General features: G+C 39.8%; 2 protein-coding genes across 7 annotated transcripts in view; one reads left to right on the forward strand and one right to left on the reverse strand.

Annotated features, from left to right (window-relative positions):
• Window positions 1-3,366, forward strand: part of phactr3a (phosphatase and actin regulator 3a) — a 91,815-nt gene extending 88,449 nt beyond the window's left edge. The window contains exons 8-12 of one of the 2 annotated variants that reach the window (XM_061903841.1): window positions 1,035-1,090; window positions 1,830-1,891; window positions 1,952-2,092; window positions 2,183-2,259; window positions 2,632-3,366. In XM_061903841.1, the coding sequence (XP_061759825.1) occupies window positions 1,035-1,090; window positions 1,830-1,891; window positions 1,952-2,092; window positions 2,183-2,259; window positions 2,632-2,647 (352 nt within the window). In that variant the 3' untranslated portion in view covers window positions 2,648-3,366. The remainder of the gene's footprint in view (window positions 1-1,034; window positions 1,091-1,829; window positions 1,892-1,951; window positions 2,093-2,182; window positions 2,260-2,631) is intronic. The other variant, XM_061903840.1, reaches the window with a different exon arrangement.
• sycp2 (synaptonemal complex protein 2) overlaps window positions 3,163-18,866 on the reverse strand; it is a 48,619-nt gene continuing 32,915 nt past the window's right edge. For 4 of the 5 annotated variants that reach the window (XM_061903836.1, XM_061903839.1, XM_061903837.1 and 1 more), the window contains exons 36-45: window positions 17,520-17,783; window positions 17,369-17,417; window positions 17,092-17,217; window positions 13,813-14,000; window positions 13,619-13,713; window positions 12,345-12,444; window positions 12,141-12,199; window positions 11,598-11,676; window positions 11,287-11,343; window positions 3,163-3,413 (exon numbers count right to left, since the gene is read on the reverse strand). In XM_061903836.1, the coding sequence (XP_061759820.1) occupies window positions 3,342-3,413; window positions 11,287-11,343; window positions 11,598-11,676; window positions 12,141-12,199; window positions 12,345-12,444; window positions 13,619-13,713; window positions 13,813-14,000; window positions 17,092-17,217; window positions 17,369-17,417; window positions 17,520-17,783 (1,089 nt within the window). In that variant the 3' untranslated portion in view covers window positions 3,163-3,341. Of the gene's footprint in view, window positions 3,414-11,282; window positions 11,344-11,597; window positions 11,677-12,140; window positions 12,200-12,344; window positions 12,445-13,618; window positions 13,714-13,812; window positions 14,001-17,091; window positions 17,218-17,368; window positions 17,418-17,519; window positions 17,784-18,866 lie in introns of all 5 variants that reach the window. The other variant, XM_061903838.1, reaches the window with a different exon arrangement.

Below are 18,866 nucleotides of genomic sequence, written 5' to 3' on the forward strand. Positions count from 1 at the left end.
CAGTCGCTTGCGCGTTGAGTCAGCAGCCACACACTAAATGTGGCCGGCAGGCACTCAGGTTGCATAGTATTAAAGCGGATGCGACGACATGGTCGAGAGGACGTTCTGCTCTATATTGTTGTCCGGGTGAAAATCAGAGAATGTTATCCTGGGGAGATTTCTGGGAGAGGCACTGATACCCGGAAAATATCCCGGAAAAAAGGGGGGGCGGCAAGTATGCAGCTGAGCCACATCAGAGTGATCCAAGAGCCGCATGTGGCTCCGGAGCCGCGGGTTGTCGACCGCTGGCCTACCGGGACAAAGCAATAGTTGGGTTGTCCTCAGACCACGTATCACGTGTGTGAGAGTACTCACCTTTGCGCTGCATAAATACAAAGTAGGGACAGAGGATGAAGGGAGTCCCACAGTGAGGGTGGCCTTCTGCTGTCTGTCCTTTGCACCTCTAGATCAGGCTCTGTGGTGGGGATGACATTTATCAATAATATCACTTATAATAGTTCACACAAACACATAGGTTATCCGGAGTAACATTGAATTTTGGAGACCTTTTTGAAGGCTTTGATGCTGGGGACACATGACATGCTGAGAAAGTCGTGCGTGTTTGAGTGTGCTGCTGGCCCAGAGCACCTCAGTGGGTTGTACCGGGGATGCCTCTCGAAACAAGCCCGGCCCACAGCTCATTATGCATGCAGTAACCAGGGAGACTGAGGCAGAGGCGCGCAGGCAGTCCATCACGACTCAGTAGAAAAGCGCATGTAGCAGAGTGCAGCAAGTATAGACGATTGCAACACACACTGGCATGACATGGAACATCTCGAAATCCACACATAATCCAAGAAGAGAAGCAGGCAGATTTTGCTTAGTCCTCCAGATGTTCGGCGCACCTCTACCCAAGTATCACAGCCGGGGTTCGGATGCAAGATGGAGACATAAGCGGTTGTTCCGGACAAGTGACAAAAGTGCAGGGAAGACAGGGCCGTGACAGCGGGAGAGTGGACAATGGTTCAAAACGTGGTGTTGGTGTTTCTCCGCAGGAGGCTGAGCCAGAGACCCAATGTGGAGGAGCTGGAGAGTCGGAACATTTTAAAACGTAAGTTTTGACACTTGGAAATGGCCGTAAAGTGATGTCTATCTTCATTAGCAAGTTGCAAATAAGAGGTTGAAAAACAAAGGGGAAAAACACAAGATGATGCATTAATGATAGCAGGGTTACATATATTATTCAAGAAGAGCCAGCAGCACAGCACCAACTCTATTTTCACTGTAAACACTGTGTGACAATGCATTTAATGTTAAATTTCTCAACATACATTCATCCATTTTCTACTGCTTGTCCCTGTATAATTTTAATCAATGTATCAAACAGTTATTACATTATGTATAGTCAATAGATTGAATTATTAAAAAAAAAAAACATATTTTGTTAATCTAATCTCAATGACATAAATTTAAAATATTACTTTGAATGTAACTTTAAATAAGGACAGGATATTCCTAATACTGTAACTGTTTTATATTATTCACATGTGAATAATGCAGTGTTATAGACTGTATTTATATTATTCACATGTAAAACGTACCTAAGTGTTTATTGTTTATTGTGAGCGAACAGTGGTGCTGAATTTCCCCCAGGGATCAATAAAGTACTTTCTATTCTATTCTAATACAGGCATCAGAAAAACTTAAAAAAACAATCTTTATTCACTGAAAAATTTTAGTATGCCACGTCTTAAGAGTGAAAAAAGATTTCACTAAGTGTTGAAAGAAATTGTAATGTTGATCACGAACAAACAAGCAATTAAAACATGACATCTCCTGGTTCCGCCCAGAGAGAAATGACCAGACCGAACAAGAAGAGAGGAGGGAGATCAAACAAAGGCTAAACAGAAAGGTATTTCAAAAATATTGATGTAAAGAAAATCAGGAACACTTAGCTTGTATTTCTTTGCAGCTCAATCAGCGGCCAACAGTTGATGAGCTTCGGGACAGAAAAATTCTGATTCGCTTTAGTGACTATGTGGAAGTGGCCAAAGCTCAGGACTACGATAGGAGGGCAGACAAGCCCTGGACAAGGCTGTCAGCAGCAGACAAGGTATCATTAATATAGGCTGCGCGACACTCTTTTGTATTTACCTGTGACCCCTTCCAGCATTGCGAAAGCCGTCTTTGTTCTTCCTTGCAGGCTGCCATCCGGAAAGAGCTGAATGAGTTCAAAAGCACTGAGATGGAAGTACATGCATCCAGCAAACACCTAACGAGGTTCGTCTTCTGAGGCGTGCGTGTGAATTTAATATGTGTAGGTAAGGTGTTGGAGTGCTCTATTCTGGGAAAGCAGAGGACTAAATTTAGCTCTACTCGCTTGTTCAGGGAGGACAGATGAGCTAAAAATAGATGGAAGTGTTTCAGAGTAGAAGGGGGTTTAGGGGTGGAATTGATAAAATGGCAAATTGTCCTTGGCTAAGCTTGTTTGTAAGGAGAGGCTCGTGCTGTAACAGTGACCCAGGATAGGCGTGCTCAGTCAGTGCCGCAGCGCACACACTGCTGTGACTAAAAATAGGGCATTGATTATTGGCTGAAATCACAGCAATCTGTGATGACTTCAAACTCATGTTGTCACATTTGTCTCTCCAGGTTCCACCGGCCATGAAAGCCCAGAATTTCTTCTGTGAAGAACTGTTCTGAATCCGCTGTGTCGACAAGCCTGAAGCCTTTCCCATCTTCAGCCTGTGCGTAACTTTCTTCCTGCTTGGACAGAAGATAATGCTCATGGCGTCCTGTCCTGGAGACCTACCTCCTGGCCTTTGATGATGGCAGCAGGCCGGAGGAGGAGGAGCACTGTGGTGAAGCTTCTTGTTCTCAGGATGAGGGCAGGCGTGGAAAGAAAAAACAATCTTGTCATGGAGTCAGTGTTGTTTTCTTTTGTACCGTTTCATGGACATGACAAGATGTTTAGTGAGAGTATGCTGTGCATGTGACCACCTTCTCTTAACTGATGAATAATGTGTCACTTGGACTGGAGATTAATTTGATATTCACTGTACATACAGTATGTCAATGTCTTCACTGAAAAAAGAACTCCCTTTGTAAGCACTACTACTATTTCAAAAATAACAAGTCTTTTTCTTAAAAATGAAAGGCTCGTGTGTTTTTAAAAATGCCCTATTTAATTAAGAATTCTTTCAAACTGAAAATGCAAAACAGCAACTTCTGTCTTGAGTGAAGACAGATTACATTGAATAAATATTATAAAAACACACTGCTTGTCCAAAACAACATATAATAAAGTAAATGGTTGCCGAATGAACCGCCATAGTTTTCACACCACTGGAAGAACAGAACAATCACTCAGACACTCCATCAGAGAAAAGCAAAGCCCGCAGACCTCTCTTCACACTCTGGAACTCCTCTTCCTGCTGGAAAATGCACACAAACACAATGACAACCTTTAATAATCATGGAAATGTTCAGTATGATTGACCACAATTTATCCCACAGGACATCTTCTAAACTTAGGTTTTCAAGCAATCGAATGAAAGCACTTTTAGCTACTCTGCATGGAGGGGAGGATGGTAAATTACAGCTGAATCACCTCTTCAACAGAAAAATCTGATATATTTGTTTATGAAATACCATTTTGCACTTAGGTCAGGGCTTCAGGTAAGCCAGTGCTGTCAAATATATATTTTTTTAATCTGAATAATCACACTATTTGGATTGGAGTTTGAACTATCCAAGTTTGTGCGGTCAGGGTTGGCAGGTGAGGCAGAGCCTCATTTGTCATGATGAAAAAAATCTCAAAATGAATAATAAAACCATAAAATAAATATTTGTCCGTTAAACTGTGTTATAAATGTAATTCCTGTATAATTAAAAATGTTTAAGATTTATTTGAGTAAAAATTACTACATTTGCACACTAATCATTAATAAGGCTTCAGTATGTGTTGTCACATCTCCTCACAGGTTTATGGGTGTAAGGGAAAAAGGAAGAGGGTGTGTCTTACTGTTGGTCTGCTAGCACTATGTTGTAAAATGTTTGTTTAACCCACGTGGTTCAGCCCTCCCTTTATGCCATTCCGCACGGGGACGCAAACCCTTTTCATCCTGTGCTGCCTAACTCGGCAGCCAGTACATTCTTGAAGTGTAACATGATTATCCTTAATAATTAAGACTCTAAAATAGAGAAAAAGAAGATGGATGCTCGGGTCTTCCAGTGCTTCAGCCCTGCTTAGGCATCAGTAAACAGTGCTCTGACTTGCCACACTGGGAGAAGTGGGGTCAATCATCAGCTAGCACAGTGTTTCTTAACCATAGGGGGCCCAACATCAACTGTGGACTGTATGGGCCGCAGCGGTAGTCAATTGCAATACACTTTAACACAACTTTCGGCAGTACTAACAAAATCAAACAGAGGTCTATAGCTAAATCAAGAATAACGCAAAAATTGTAACTTAAGTAGTGAAGCTGTATTTTTATTTGCACTTTGCAGTCTAGTTAAATATATTTATTTATTGGGCTGTCAACCTTAACGCGGTAATCCATGTGATTAATAAAAATAAATTAGCATGTTATCAAATATCAATAAGGATTAATCACTTCCAGACTAAGGCTTAACACTGAAGACGCACACATTTGTTGCATAGTCTGTGATCACAATGAGAGGTGGTCATTTTTCTTCAAAACAGATCTTTGGAATAAAACTAAGGTAACGTGTTGGAATTGCAGCAAACAAACATTTTTATCATCAGCGCACAGCAAGTTTAAAATACCATCTTAAAGCTAAACACATGCTCGAGGATGGCGCGGGCACTGTTGTCAATCCTCTTGGCAACTCCTTTTGTAACAGCTATTGGCGACAAATCTAGTGACTTTTTCCAGTAATATTCGAGACTATTTTGTGTATTGGAGACTGCACGGTGAAAGCAAGCAGCAGTCACCGTCCTCAGCGAACTACCGGTCAGCTGGTGCTGCTGCGCCAATAGCTACAAGCTTGCATAAATGCTAGCTCCTTCGACAAAAAGCAGAGGAGAACAATTCGCTGGGAAAGTTTACTGATTCACTAATGTAAACAAAAGTACCACAGTTAAGTTAAACTTTTGCCTTAGCTCAACAGACAGGCACCGCATGCAGGACATCTAACTTTGGTGAAGCTTAAGTCCTGCAGGAAGATGTCGTTCATCCACAGCTGATCTGTCGTACAATACCTTGGAGAAGGACATCGACAGCAAGGATGAACCAACTGTACTACACAAAAAAGAGCCTCAACTTGCAACTAAAGGCAAAATGTGAATTTATTTTGCTTCCTGGAGAACGTTGGACATCTGTAAGTATTCACAACAAGCTGCTATCAGGCGCACTGAAAATCCTTTGTTTTTCAAAAATCGACTTATAACCTGGTGCGCCTAACGAACGGAATAATTTTAGTTGTGCTAACCAACGTCAAAGTTATTTTATTTGGTACATGGTGTGATAAGTGTGGCCAGTAGATGGCAATCAACAATAAGAGATATGTGTAGACTGCAAGATAATGCCAGTAAACAACACCAAAACGTTAAATGTTCCAATGAAAATATAGAACATTATACAGTGCTCAAAAATATGTAAAAATATTTTAGTAATACTTTGATAAGCAATGAAAATGTGCTTTGCGTCACTCCTGCCAGCGCTAATGACAGACTGTTTTGGATGCGATCGCTGTCAAACCTTCACTTTTTGCTCTGTCATTAGAAAGGTGTGAAATTATCTCATGTTTCTAGTCCTTATTTAATGACAGATCATGAAGTTACCTTATGTGTTTTTGTAGAAAAAAACGGGCGCGAGCATGCAACTAAAAAAAAAACATGATTTAGCATTGATTGATTGAGTGAGACTTTTATTAGTAGACTACAAATTACACTACATTTTCGTTACAATTGATCACTAAATAGGAACACCCGAATAAGTTTTTCAGCTTGTTTAAGTCGGGGTTCCACGTTAATCAATTCATGGTACAAACATATAAAATGATTGGTCGTCCGTAGGGAGCGGATCCACAGGGACTTTCAGGTCTAATCCGAGCCCTCTCTTACCTACCTCCGGGTAGTGTGTAGTGTGTACTGATGTCAAAGACAATATACACTTCATTCCACATGTACCATATAACTATATTGATGATTAAATGTTTTATAATTCCGCAAGAGTTTTGCAGCGGCACACGCACGTCTGTGCGCTTTAGGAACTTAAACATGCAAAAGGTTTCCTTGGCTTGTTAGTTCAAGCTGATTTTAGAAATAATGTACACTTCACAGCACATGTACAGTAATTTATCACATTGTTGCTAAACATGTTATGATTATGTGAGTGTTGGGTTTCAGCACCACAGGCGTGCATTTGCTCTTTAATAATGATCCCAGGACTCTGTGTACATGCAAGCTGGTTTTAAAGATAATGTACATGTGAATGTACATCTAGTACATCAAAATAAACATATTAAGAGGTGTAAAGCCACCAAGTCAGCTATTGCTGCTTTTTTCGGGCTTCTGATTGGACAAAATATGCATGACAGCAAGTGCCATGCAAGTGTATGTGTTTGTGTGTAGACAGATTTTGAAACTAAACTTGAGTGGATGGAGATCGTTTTAACCCCAAATATGCATTTTTGAAACTCTCCGTGTTCGTGTGGTCATGATCTGAATGTCATTAGTGAAGTGAAGTGAATTATATAGCGCTTTTTTTCTAGTGACTAAAGGCGCTTTACATAGTGAAACCCAATATCTAATTTTTACATTTAAACCAGTGTGGGTGCCACTGGGAGTAGGTGGGTAAAGTGTCTTGCCCAAGGACAAAACAGCAGTGACTAGGATGGCTGAAGCGGGGATCGAACCTGCAACCCTCAAGTTGCTGGCACGGCTGCTCTACCAACCGAGCTATACCACCCCTAAAAACAGTTACATTAAAACAGTTAGCTGCATCTTTTGACACTTCTTTGACTCTCGTCCTTGCACACGACACCTATACAACAAAGATGACAGGGAGAAGACGCTATCGAAGGTAAGCCACGGAAATTAGACCGCCAACAAAACGGCACATGCCAAGATGACTGTCAAAAAGCGACTTGAAGAAAGTCTGTTAAACAATCTATGCAACATTTTGACCAAGGAACCAGCATTACCTGTTATATAGACCAAAAAGAGGTGTATTAAATTTAGAAAAAAAAATATCATACTATGACTCCTTAAAGGCCTACTGAAATGAGATTTTCTTATTTAAACGGGGATAACAGGTCCATTCTGTGTGTCATACGAAATCATTTCACGATATTGCCGTATTTTTGCTGAAACGATTTAGTAGAGAACATCGACGATAAAGTTCGCAACTTTCGGTGCTAAGAGAAATGCCCTGCCTCTAACGGAAGTCGCAGACGATGACGTCCCACGTGTGGGGGCTCCTCACATATTCACATTGATTTTAATGGGAGCCTACAACAAAAAGTGCTATTCGGACCGAGAAAACGACAATTTCCCCAATTATTTGAGCGAGGATGAAAGATTCGTGTTTGAGAATATTGATAGCGACGGACTAGAAAAAAAAAAAAAATTAAAACAAATAAGTAGAAAAAAAAACGCGATTGCATTGGGACTGATTCCGATGTTTTTAGAGACATTTACTAGGATAATTCTGGGAAATCCCTTATCTTTCTATTGTGTTGCTAGTGTTTAAGTGAGTTTAACAGTAACTGATAGTCAGAGGTGTACGTCCACGGGTGTATTGACGCCAATGTCTCAGGGGAGTCGACGGCAGCTTTATGGACGGCACAAGCTCAGCTTTTCTCCGGTAAGAAGCGACTTTTTACCACAATTTTCTCACCGAAACCTGCTGGTTGACATTCCGTAGTGATTCATGTTTGCTTGACCGCACTTTGATCCACAGTAAAGTTTCACATCCAAGAATTTTAAACAAGGAATCACCGTGTGTTTGTGTGGCTAAGGGCTAAAGCTTCCTAACTCCATCTTTCTACTGTGACTTCTCCAATATTAATTGAACAAATTGCAAAGGATTCAGCAACAGAGATCTCCAAAATACTGTGTAATTATGCGGCTAAAGCAGACGACTTTTAGCTGTGTGTGTGTGCAGCGCTCATACTTCCTAAAAACCTGTGACGTATTGCGTACACGTCATCATTACACGACGTTTTCAAGACGAAACTCCCGGGAAATTTAAAATTTTAATTTAGTAAACTAAAAATGCCGTAATCCAGACCGCCTTTTGTATGAAAATAAACCTGAATAGACCCGCTCATCGGCAGTGCGCTTTATAATCCGGTGCACCCTATGGTCCAAAAAATACCGTACTAATAAAAAGAGATAAGCTTTGTCATCTAAAAAAACTAAATAAACTTGTTTGTTTTAACAAATGTTTCAACTAAAGAATAGTAAATAAATAGTGCACAATGTTAAGTTGTTTATAAGTGTGTTTACTACATTTTCGATTAGGACCTGAAACGATTTAGTAGAGAACTACCTTGTTTGCAAGATTACTGCAAGCTGCAAAGGCTTTCAAAATGTGCAGTTAAGTTTTACTAAACTTATTTTCAACATGTTTTGAGCAAATCCATGACTTGCAGTTCAGTAAAACATTTAAAAAAACATTCTTGTATGGCATTCTTAATACTAAATTGGATTTGTATCCAATTATTGGGGTATTTTCTTCAGCAAATATAATTTATGCAAGCAAATAATAACCTGTTATTAATCACAAGTTTAGAGTGTGATTAATATGATTAAAAAAATCACTTCACAGCTCTTTTATTTATTATTAATTTAGTATATTTATTTTAACAAAAATAATGATTATAATAATAATGAATTAGATTTACATACATACTATACACTAGTCATGCAAAGCGCGCAGAGAGAAGTAAGAACACATCCATTTATTCACTCCACATTCACGCTTGGTGGTGGTAAGCTACATTTCTACACTGACGGAAGCGTAGCACTCCACACCATTGTATGGAAATTTATTTTTCATCAGTTATCATTTGTAAGTCCTTTCTTGTGCAGTTTATTTGGTTAATACCTATTTTTCTTATTAGCCTGATCTGAGGAAATACTCTTTGTGATTAAAACATGGCTTCATATCATTTGACAAGGTTGTTAGTCCATTAAAATATAAGTAGGTTGGATAAAATTATTGGAAATGAATAAAATCAAGAGTAAAATGACAAATTTAGTGTTAATATTTGAGTGGGCCTGGGCTTTTCTGTAGTGGAAAACTTGTGCCACAAGGTCGTAAAGGTTAAAAAACCCTGAGCTAGCAGGTGCATTTTCTATACAAGGTCACGGGCATTCATTGTTGGTGTTCAGTCTTGCCGCTTACGTGCAGTAATTTCTCCATATTCTCTGAGCCTTTTGATATCACGGACCGTAGACGGTGAAATACCAAAAATCCTTGCAGTAGCTCGTTGAGAAATGTTGTTCTTAAACTGTTTGACCATTTGCTCACATAGTGGTGACCCTCGCCCCATCCATGTTTGTGAATGACTGAGCATTTCATAGAATCTGGTTTTACACCAAATCATGGCACCCACCTGTTCCCAATTAGGATGTTCCAAATAAGTGTTAAATGAGCATTCCTCACATGTCTCAGTCATTTTGCCACTTGTGCCAGCTTTTTTGAAACATGTTGCAGGCATCAAATTCCAAATGAGCTAATATTTGCAAAAAATAACACAATTTACCAGATTGAATGTTAAAAATTATCTTGTCTCTGCAGTGTATTCAACTGAATATAGGTTGAAAAGGATTTGCAAATCATTGTATTCTGTTTTAATTTACACAACGTGCCAGCTTCACTCGTTTTGGGTTTTGTAAATACACAAAACATATTGTAAGTAACTCGACCTCGGCACAGTCTGACTAATAACAAGTCAGTAGGAGGTGCGTGTTTCTCTGTTTCAAGCAAAGACAGTGATTGTGAGCCTGACATTGCTGTTAAGTGGAAATACAAAAAAAAAGTGTTTTCAGAAAGTAGGTGAAAAGGACGATAGATGTGAGTGAGCAAAAATATATTGACTAAAAAGATAGTCACTGAACAATACGTCAAACTAGAGAAGAGGTGGCGGACTGATTACACCAATGTAAAATAATTTTTGGTGTCAAGGTCAGCGCACGTCACTGGATTAATTAATTAATTTGAACAAATTCCCCTGTGGATCATTAAAGTTTGTTTAATAATTACAGATGATTACTCTCTTGCACGATTAAAATTTACTTTAAAAAGACCATAATATTTTGACACAAATATCAAATCAATAGTGTGGTCAATCTATGTACAGTGGGGCAAAAAAGTATTTAGTCAGCCACCGATTGTGCAAGTTCTCCCACTTAAAATGATGACAGAGGTCTGTAATATCCATCATAGGTACACATCAACTGTGAGAGACAGAATGTGAAAAAAAAATCCAGGAATTCACATTGTAGGAATTTAAAAAAATGTATTTGTAAATTATGGTGGAAAATAAGTATTTGGTCAACCATTCAAAGCTCTCACTGATGGAAGGAGGTTTTAGCTCAAAATCTCATGATACATGGCCCCATTCATTCTTTCCTTAACACAGATCAATCGTCCTGTCCCCTTAGCAGAAAAACAGCCCCAGAGCATGATGTTTCCACCCCCATGCTTCACAGTAGGTATGGCGTTCTTGGGATGCAACTCAGTATTCTTCTTCCTCCAAACACGACGAGTTGAGTTTATACCAAAATGGATACATGTCTGATACAGCAAAGGATTGGGAGAATGTCATGTGGTCAGATGAAACTAAAATATAACTTTTTGGTATAAACTCAACTCGTCGTGTTTGGAGGAAGAAGAATACTGAGTTGCAACCCGAAAGAATGAATGGGGCCATATATTGTGAGATTTTGAGCCAAAACCTCCTTCCATCAGTGAGAGCTTTGAATGGTTGACCAAATACTTATTTTCCACCAAAATTTACAAATAAATTCTTTAAAATTCCTACAATGTGAATTCCTTGATTTTTTTCACATTCTGTCTCTCACAGTTGAAGTGTACCTATGATGAAAATTACAGACCTCTGCCATCGTTTTAAGTGGGAGAACTTGCACAATCAGTGGCTGACTAAATACCTTTTTGCCCTACTGTATGTACATGACTAATGTGATATGTTCTTCTTCATTAATCACAATAATTCACATAGTCACATAATTGACAGCCCTATAATGAACAAAAAGCTAAAAAAATTACACGCAGTTTAAAGGATTTACCAAGCAGTGTTAAACTCACCTACCATTTTTTTGAGGAGTCTTTCTTGAACTGTTTTTAAGTCCTTCTTTATCAGAACCATCTGTAAACAGCAGTAAAACGACCCATTGTCAGAGGGTAAGTAGACCATACACACAATATGACACAATGACATAAATTGACACACAAGACAATGAGATAAGCAATAATTTGCCAAAGTGCTGGAGTCATGACAAGACACGCAGCAAAAAGAAGTCCAGATAATAGTCAGGAAAAACAATCAGTTAGCCATACTGATATGAATTCCAAAGCAAACTCAAACAATTGAGTAAATGTATGTCTGTTGTAAGTTCATACCTGAGATGTGAACAATCGCCCCTCGTACTCTAGCCTCGGACAGAGGTCACTCTCAAGGGCTTTCTTCAGGACCACCTGTCTGGATGGAGTAATAAAAAAAAAATTCTAATAAAAATAGCATGTGACGCTGTATTTTAGGAAAGACACACAACATTGAGTGAAGAATTGAAAAAAAAAAATCTTCAAGGTTGGCGAGAGATGAAGTAAAACTTTTATATACAAGTACAATTGTCAGGAAACAAAACTGCAACATTTAAGTATATCAAAAATAGATTCTAATGAATGGTTGGGCCTTTATGAGTGCAAGAATCAGGGTCATGAAGGGAGAATCATGGACAAATTTTGTACATGGGGTAAAAAAAAAACATCCCACATTGATTTTGTGTGTATAATGAATCAGCCTGAGGCTATATAGAAGAAAACTTTTGAAGAATGTATTCATCAAAAATGTAGCCTCTGATAAGCAAAAAGAAAACACGTGCCCCAATTTTCAGTCGAGCTATTAACATCACTCTCCACAGAAGAAACAAGTACCATTTTTACCTCCTGGTTTCTTCCTCTCGATAAGACTGGAAAGAACTGCACTGCTTTTTAAAGTAAATCTGTGAAAGAGGCAACACACTTGTCACACAAGGGTAAAGTCACAACAAAACGTATAACTGGAATCTGACACAAGCCTGCATTTGTTTGTGTGTGTACTTTAAGTGTGAGAGGAAAATGAGGGACCAGGGGGACAGTGCAATATACATTTAGGTCTTTCTCCATAGTATTCAGGACAGTGTTCCTCTGCTCCAGTTTGTTGATCTCTTCCAAGAGGAGATTCTTGAACTTTTTAAACTTTTGGGTCCTACAGAGAGCACAAAAAAGACACATTATGAGTCAAGATGGAAAAAGAAGAGATCAAATGAATTTGGAGAAAAACACCTCCCGGCTTGGACCTATATTCAATTAATGGAATGTACAAGATTACAATCTGGGTAATATATTCTAAATCGGTGTCATTAGATTAGATTAGATTAGATTAGATAGTACTTTATTCATTCCGTCAGGAGAGTTCCTTCAGGAAAATTACAATTTTCAGCACAATCCCATTCAAGATCAGACAAACATTACAGGGAGACAGAACAGGATCGCTGACGGGTCTGCCGGCTTCCAGCGCCCCTTACAAAAAAAGATGAAATACAGGTAAACAGGGGGGGGGGGAATAGAAGATTAAAATGAAATAAAAAAATCGGTCTTAGCCTGGGCCTTGGAGAGGGGGTGCAGACTGAGGCCAAGGGAAAAAAAAAAAACAACTCATAGCCATAGTACACATCCCTCTTCCATGTGTGTAAGAGGGAAACATCAAACATCAAAGAACACAGAGGACATTAAAGACATTAAAGCAGCAGATACAAGCAGACACTTCTACATACAGCTATGAATAAAAAGTAAAAGAAACATATCCACTGTGGTGGCCTCTGCGGTGATCCACGCCATCGTCCGCTGGGGAGGAGGGAGCATGGCCAGAGACAGGCGCAGACCCAACAAAGAAACCAAGACAGCTGACTCCACTCTCGGCCAGTGTCCAGTCCGCATGGATGAGCGAGGATACGTCCAAGCTGACTGAGGTGTCCGACACCTGCTCACCCAGCCAAGACACCGCGAAGCCTCTCCGTCCCAGCGCTCAGTGCCAGCTCCGCAGCCCTGTCCCCTCATCCGCATCTCCTCCAGTCCCTCCAAACGGACTCCGGTGTGGCAGAGACCCAGCAGCTGGTCTCCATGGCCAAAAGGCTCCCGGGAGGCAGATACAGAAGTACACAAAAAAAAAACCACCACAGAGGTCACAAAAGTGGCACCCCTTGTCACACAGTCCCAAAGGGTCCCAGACCAAAAGGCAAAAAAATATAATAACACATGAAAACAAGAGGGAAACACAAAAGGATGATACAAGAGCACAGAGCTCCTGCCTATAGCAGCGCCATCTTGGAAAAAAAAAAAATACATAAATACATTAGCAACATTATGTAATTTGGACTGACCTGTGTGTGTCAAGTTGCATACTGAAAGAGGAGACATGTTGCTGGACAGTCTTAATACCCTGCTTGTTATAACCGTCCATTATTTTGAAGCGATTCTAAATGAAAAAAATGTTTGAGTATTTCATAATCGTATTATTCAAGTGCTATATCACCTCATTAAGTATTGGGGATTATTATGTCCACCAATAACAAACCTGGAACTTCTTCTTTAGTTCAGAACTGAATTGCTGGCATAATTTACTGGGGTTAACTAAGACATCCGGTGACTCTGAAACCTCCATGTCCATCTCTCCATCTTCTTTATCAGCATACCAATGATTTGACACATTGCAGGAGGTTGACAACACCTGGTTCCTCTCACTTTCAGGAAATACCTCCGTAACTGAAAAAGACACAAATCCATAGGAGTCATGGAGGGATTTCAACTTCTGCTCTCCAATCGTCAAACTTCTATAATTCACACCCATGCCATGACCTGCTTTTTTTTTTTACGATCTATATCATATTTACAAAATCAAATCCAAAAACATTAAGGGCCTGATCTACTTTATAAGGTTTTTCTGTATTAAAACATAAGCATGCAAATTTTATCTACGAAGCTTGTGCTTGGGTTATGTATTTTAAAGGATCAAAACAGGAGCACAATGTTAGCATGTTTGTTTTCATGTGTATGCAGATTATATGAGGGTTATCAGAATGGCAACAATACTGGGAGAAGATGAAAATATAATAATAGCAATGTAATAATTTATTAAGATTTACAATTAACATGTCTAGAATGTGTGTGCAAACTGGCACAGTTACGAAATGGGGTGAAGACTGGCACAGTTACGAAATGGATTTGATAAAGGAGACAATCGCGCTGCAAACAGACTATTAGGAGAGAATATTCCTTCTGTGTGCGTGAGAACATATTTGGAGTGCCAAAATAAAAAGATAAGACAAGTTTACTCAACAATGACATGTTTTAATTTTATAGCTGCTCGATTACTTAATTGGCTGATTAAAAAAATACAATTGATTTGTATTGTTGTACACAGGCATGCTTTTAATGGGAGTTTGTTTTTTTGTAGAAATGCATTTTTTGTAGTCTTTTTACAGTGTTAACAGTGCTTCACTTTTTCCAAATGTTTTACATTACAGGCCTATTCCAAAATTAAATTAATTACTTTTTGTCTTCAAAATTCTACAGCCAATACCCCATAATGACAATGTAAAAAAAAGTATTTTCAATTTTTTTAGAGAATAATGCAAATTTATTTAAAAAACAAACTAAGAAATCACATGTACATAAGTATTCACAGCCTTTGCCATTAAATTCAAAGGTGAGCTCATGTGCATCCTATTTCAACTGATCATCCTTGTGATGTTCCTACAGCTTAATTGGAGTCCGCCAGTAATACATTCAGTTGATTGGACATGATTTGGAAAGGCACACACGTCTATGGACCCACGCGTGATAGTCCATTGCAGAGCACAAACCAAGAATGAAATCAAAGGACTTGTCTGTAGACCTAGAAATCTGCCTTAAAGGTCCCAATGAGCACAATGGCCGTAGTCATCCGTAAATTGAAGAAGTTTGGAACCACCCTAGAGCTGGCCGGCATTCTAAACTGAGCGATCAGGATAAAAGGGCCCTCGTCAGGGGGGTTACCATTTTTGATTGATTGATTGAAACTTTTATTAGTAGATTGTACAGTACAGTACATATTCCGAACAATTGACCACTAAATGGTAACACCCGAATAAGTTTTTCAAGCGGGGTCCACGCAAATCAATTCATGGTAAAGAACCTGATGGTCACTCTATTAGAGCAACAGCATTCCTCTTTTGAGAGAGGAGCATGAATTGATTAACGTGGACCCCTACTTAAATAAGTTGAAAAACTTATTCGGGTGTTACCATTTAGTGGTCAATTGTAAGGAATATGTACTGTACTGTGCAAACTACTAATAAAAGTTTCAATTTATCAATCAAACATTCCAAAAGGACAACGATCTTGGCAGCAATCCGCCAAACATGCTTGTATGCTTAAGTAGCCAGATAGAAGCCATTCCTTAGTAAAAAGCACATGGCAGCCCGCCTGGAATTTTGCCAAAAATGCACTGGAAAGACTCTCAGACCATTAAAAAAAAATTCTCTGGTCTGATGAGACAATGGTTAAACTCTTTGGCGTTAATGCCAGGCGTCATGTTTAGAGGAAACCAGGCACCACTCATCACCGGTGAATACCATCCCTACAGTGAAGCATGGTGGTGGCAGCATCATGCTGTGGGGATGTTTTTCAGCGGCAGGTTTTGGGAGACTTTTTAGGACAGAGAGAAGGATGAATGCAGCAATGTACTGAAATATCCTGGATGAAAACTTGCTCTATGGCTCTTGAACTCAGACGACGACGGTTCATTTTTCAGCAGGACAACGACCCTAAGCACACAGCCAACATATGAAAGGAATGGCTTTGGGAAAAATCTGTAAATGTCCTTGCGTGACCCAACCAGAGCCCAGACTTAATTCCATCTCTCGTGAGATTTGAAAATGGCTGTGCACCGACCGTTCCCAACCAACCTAGTGGAACTTGAGAAGTGCAAAGAGGAATTTCGTTATGGGGTATTGTCTGTAGAATCTTAAATGTCCTTGCGTGACCCAGCCTGAGCCCAGGCTTAATTTCGATTGAGCATCTCTAGTGAGATCTGAAAATGGCTGTGCACCGACCATTCCCAACCAACCTAGTGGAGCTTAAGAAGTGCAAAAAGGAATGGGCAAAACTGCCCAAAGATAGGTGTGCCAAGCTTGTAGCATTGTATTAAAACTGCATGAGGCTATAATGAGGCTACACAGTGGCCTTGTGGTTAGAGTGTCCGCCCTGAGATCGGTAGGTTGTGAGTTTTTTATAGTTCAAAGACTATAAAAAAATGGGACCCATCGCCTCCCTGCTTGGCACTCAGCATTAAGGGTTTGAATTGGGTGTTAAATAACCAAAATGATTCCCGGGCGCGGCCACCACTGCTGCTCACTGCTTCCCTCACCTCCCAGGGGGTTAACAAGGGAATGGGTCAAATGCAGAGGATAATTTCACCACACCTAGTGTGTGTGAAAAGCATTGGTACTTAAAATTTTTTAACATGTGGTTTATTGTTTTTTCATTTTTAATAAATTTGCAAAATGCTCTAAAAAATAAACTTTTACAATGCCATTATGTATTGTGTGTAGAATTTTAAGGACAAAAAAGCATTCATTCCATTTTGGAATAAGGCTGTATCATAACAAAATGTGAAAAAATTAAAGCGCTGTAAATACTTTATGGACACACTGTAGATAACCGCAACACGCTCACTAATATTACGGACAAATCATTTTTTGAACACGCAATTTAGAACAGTGTTATCTGGATCTTTGTAGATCAGGCCCTAAGTGTTCATTTTAAGGTCATTTGGTATAAATAATTCACACAGTTGTAAGCCTGTTTTTCTTACAGGTATTGAGCAGCCTCCGAGGTTTTAAACGAGAAGGGCACGTCCTTCTAGTTTTGTTTTTTTCTATCTTTTCCTCTTCCTCCTCAGAACTACTGGACAAGGGGATGTGACGTTTCCGACTGGGTCCTATAACGAAGACAACAGTTACAATTCTTATCAACTGTGTTCCTTTTCGAAACAGATTTGATTAGATTCATATCAATACAATTGTTTTTATTTTAACTGCTCAGATGTGATAGTTTATAAATGCAAAGCTAAACAAAACACCGAATCTGACCTGAGGTGTGGTGGCTATTTGAAAAATCTTTGTATGAATAGGGTGTTTTCTGTCAGGAGGTAAAAAAATGCATTATTTCAAGTTCAACTAAAATCTTTTAAAGGGGAAACAATGTATGAGATAACATATAATTTTGCACATTAGAATTTACCTCTGTTTTCTGACAAACAGCTTCTGCAGCGATTGGGCTTTGCTCAATTCTACTGGAGCATACAGACAGATTCAGGGAAAGTTGAGATACAGTAGATTCCTGACTGAAGCTACAGTGTATGTGATGGCTGATGGAGGCTTTAGGGAATGGCAAGTTGGGAGAAGAAGGGACCGCTGTCAGCTTTGTGGATGTCAACAAGGGACAGGGAGACGCTGAAATAGAAGACTGAAGAGCTGGGCTCAATTGATGTTGGATCTGACTTTTCTGGCGACAAGAAGACATAGGAGGAAAAATGATAGAGAAACTTTGAACTCATCAAATAATGGACATCTTAACAAATGGTTATACTTTCCACAGTATTACAATCGAATGTTTCCTTTCAGATTCAATCACAATGATTGGACTTAATTATATCAATAAAAATTAGTGGTTTTGAAGCAAGCACTGAAAGAAAGTTTGTCAACATTTTGACCCAGTTAGTGAGAGTCAAGGCTACTAACTTTGAATGCCACACACCCAGTTATGCTTTGTATGTGACCTCCACTTATTTCCTTTTCCTGGGGAAGAAGTCTCCGGAAACTTTAGATCAGGATTCAGAAAATGCCATCCATCCATCTTCTTCTGCTTATCCGATGTCGGGTACAAGGGTAGCGGCCTAAGCAGAGAAACCCCAACTTTCCTCTGCCCAGCTACTTAGTCCAGCTCCTACTAGGGGATCCCAAGGTTTTCACAGGCCAACTGGGAGACAGCCTTCCCAACCAGATGCCCGAACCATCTCCTCTGTCTCCTCTCGATGTGGAAGAGCAGCGACTTTACTTTGAGCTCCTCCCGAATGACAGAGCTTCTCACCCTATCTCTAAGGGAGAGCCCCACTACTCGACGGAGGAAAAACTAATTTCGGCCGCTTGTACCCGTGATCTTGTCCTTTCGGACATAACCCAAAGTTCATAACCATAGGTGAGGATGGGAACGTAAATCGACTGGTAAATAGAGAGCTTTGCCTTCTGGCTAGTCTATTGATACAGGGTCCCCCCATCACTGCAGATAACTCACCGATCTGCCTGTCGATCTCACGATTCAATTTTCCCTCACTCGTGAACAAGACTCTGTGGTACTTGAACTCCTCCACTTGGGGCAGGATCTCCTCCCCAACCCGCAGATGACACTACACCCTATTCCAGGTGAGAACCATGGGCTCGGACTTGGAGGTGCTGATTATCATCCCAGTCGCTTCACATTCAGCTGTGAACCGATCCAGTGAGAGCTGGACATCATGGCCAGATGAAGCTATCAGGACCACATCATCATTTGCAATTGTAACATGCTTATTCTGCTGTACCAGAATAT

This window comes from Nerophis ophidion, linkage group LG06 (genome assembly GCF_033978795.1).
Source record: "Nerophis ophidion isolate RoL-2023_Sa linkage group LG06, RoL_Noph_v1.0, whole genome shotgun sequence".
NCBI classification, from domain to species: domain Eukaryota; kingdom Metazoa; phylum Chordata; class Actinopteri; order Syngnathiformes; family Syngnathidae; genus Nerophis; species Nerophis ophidion.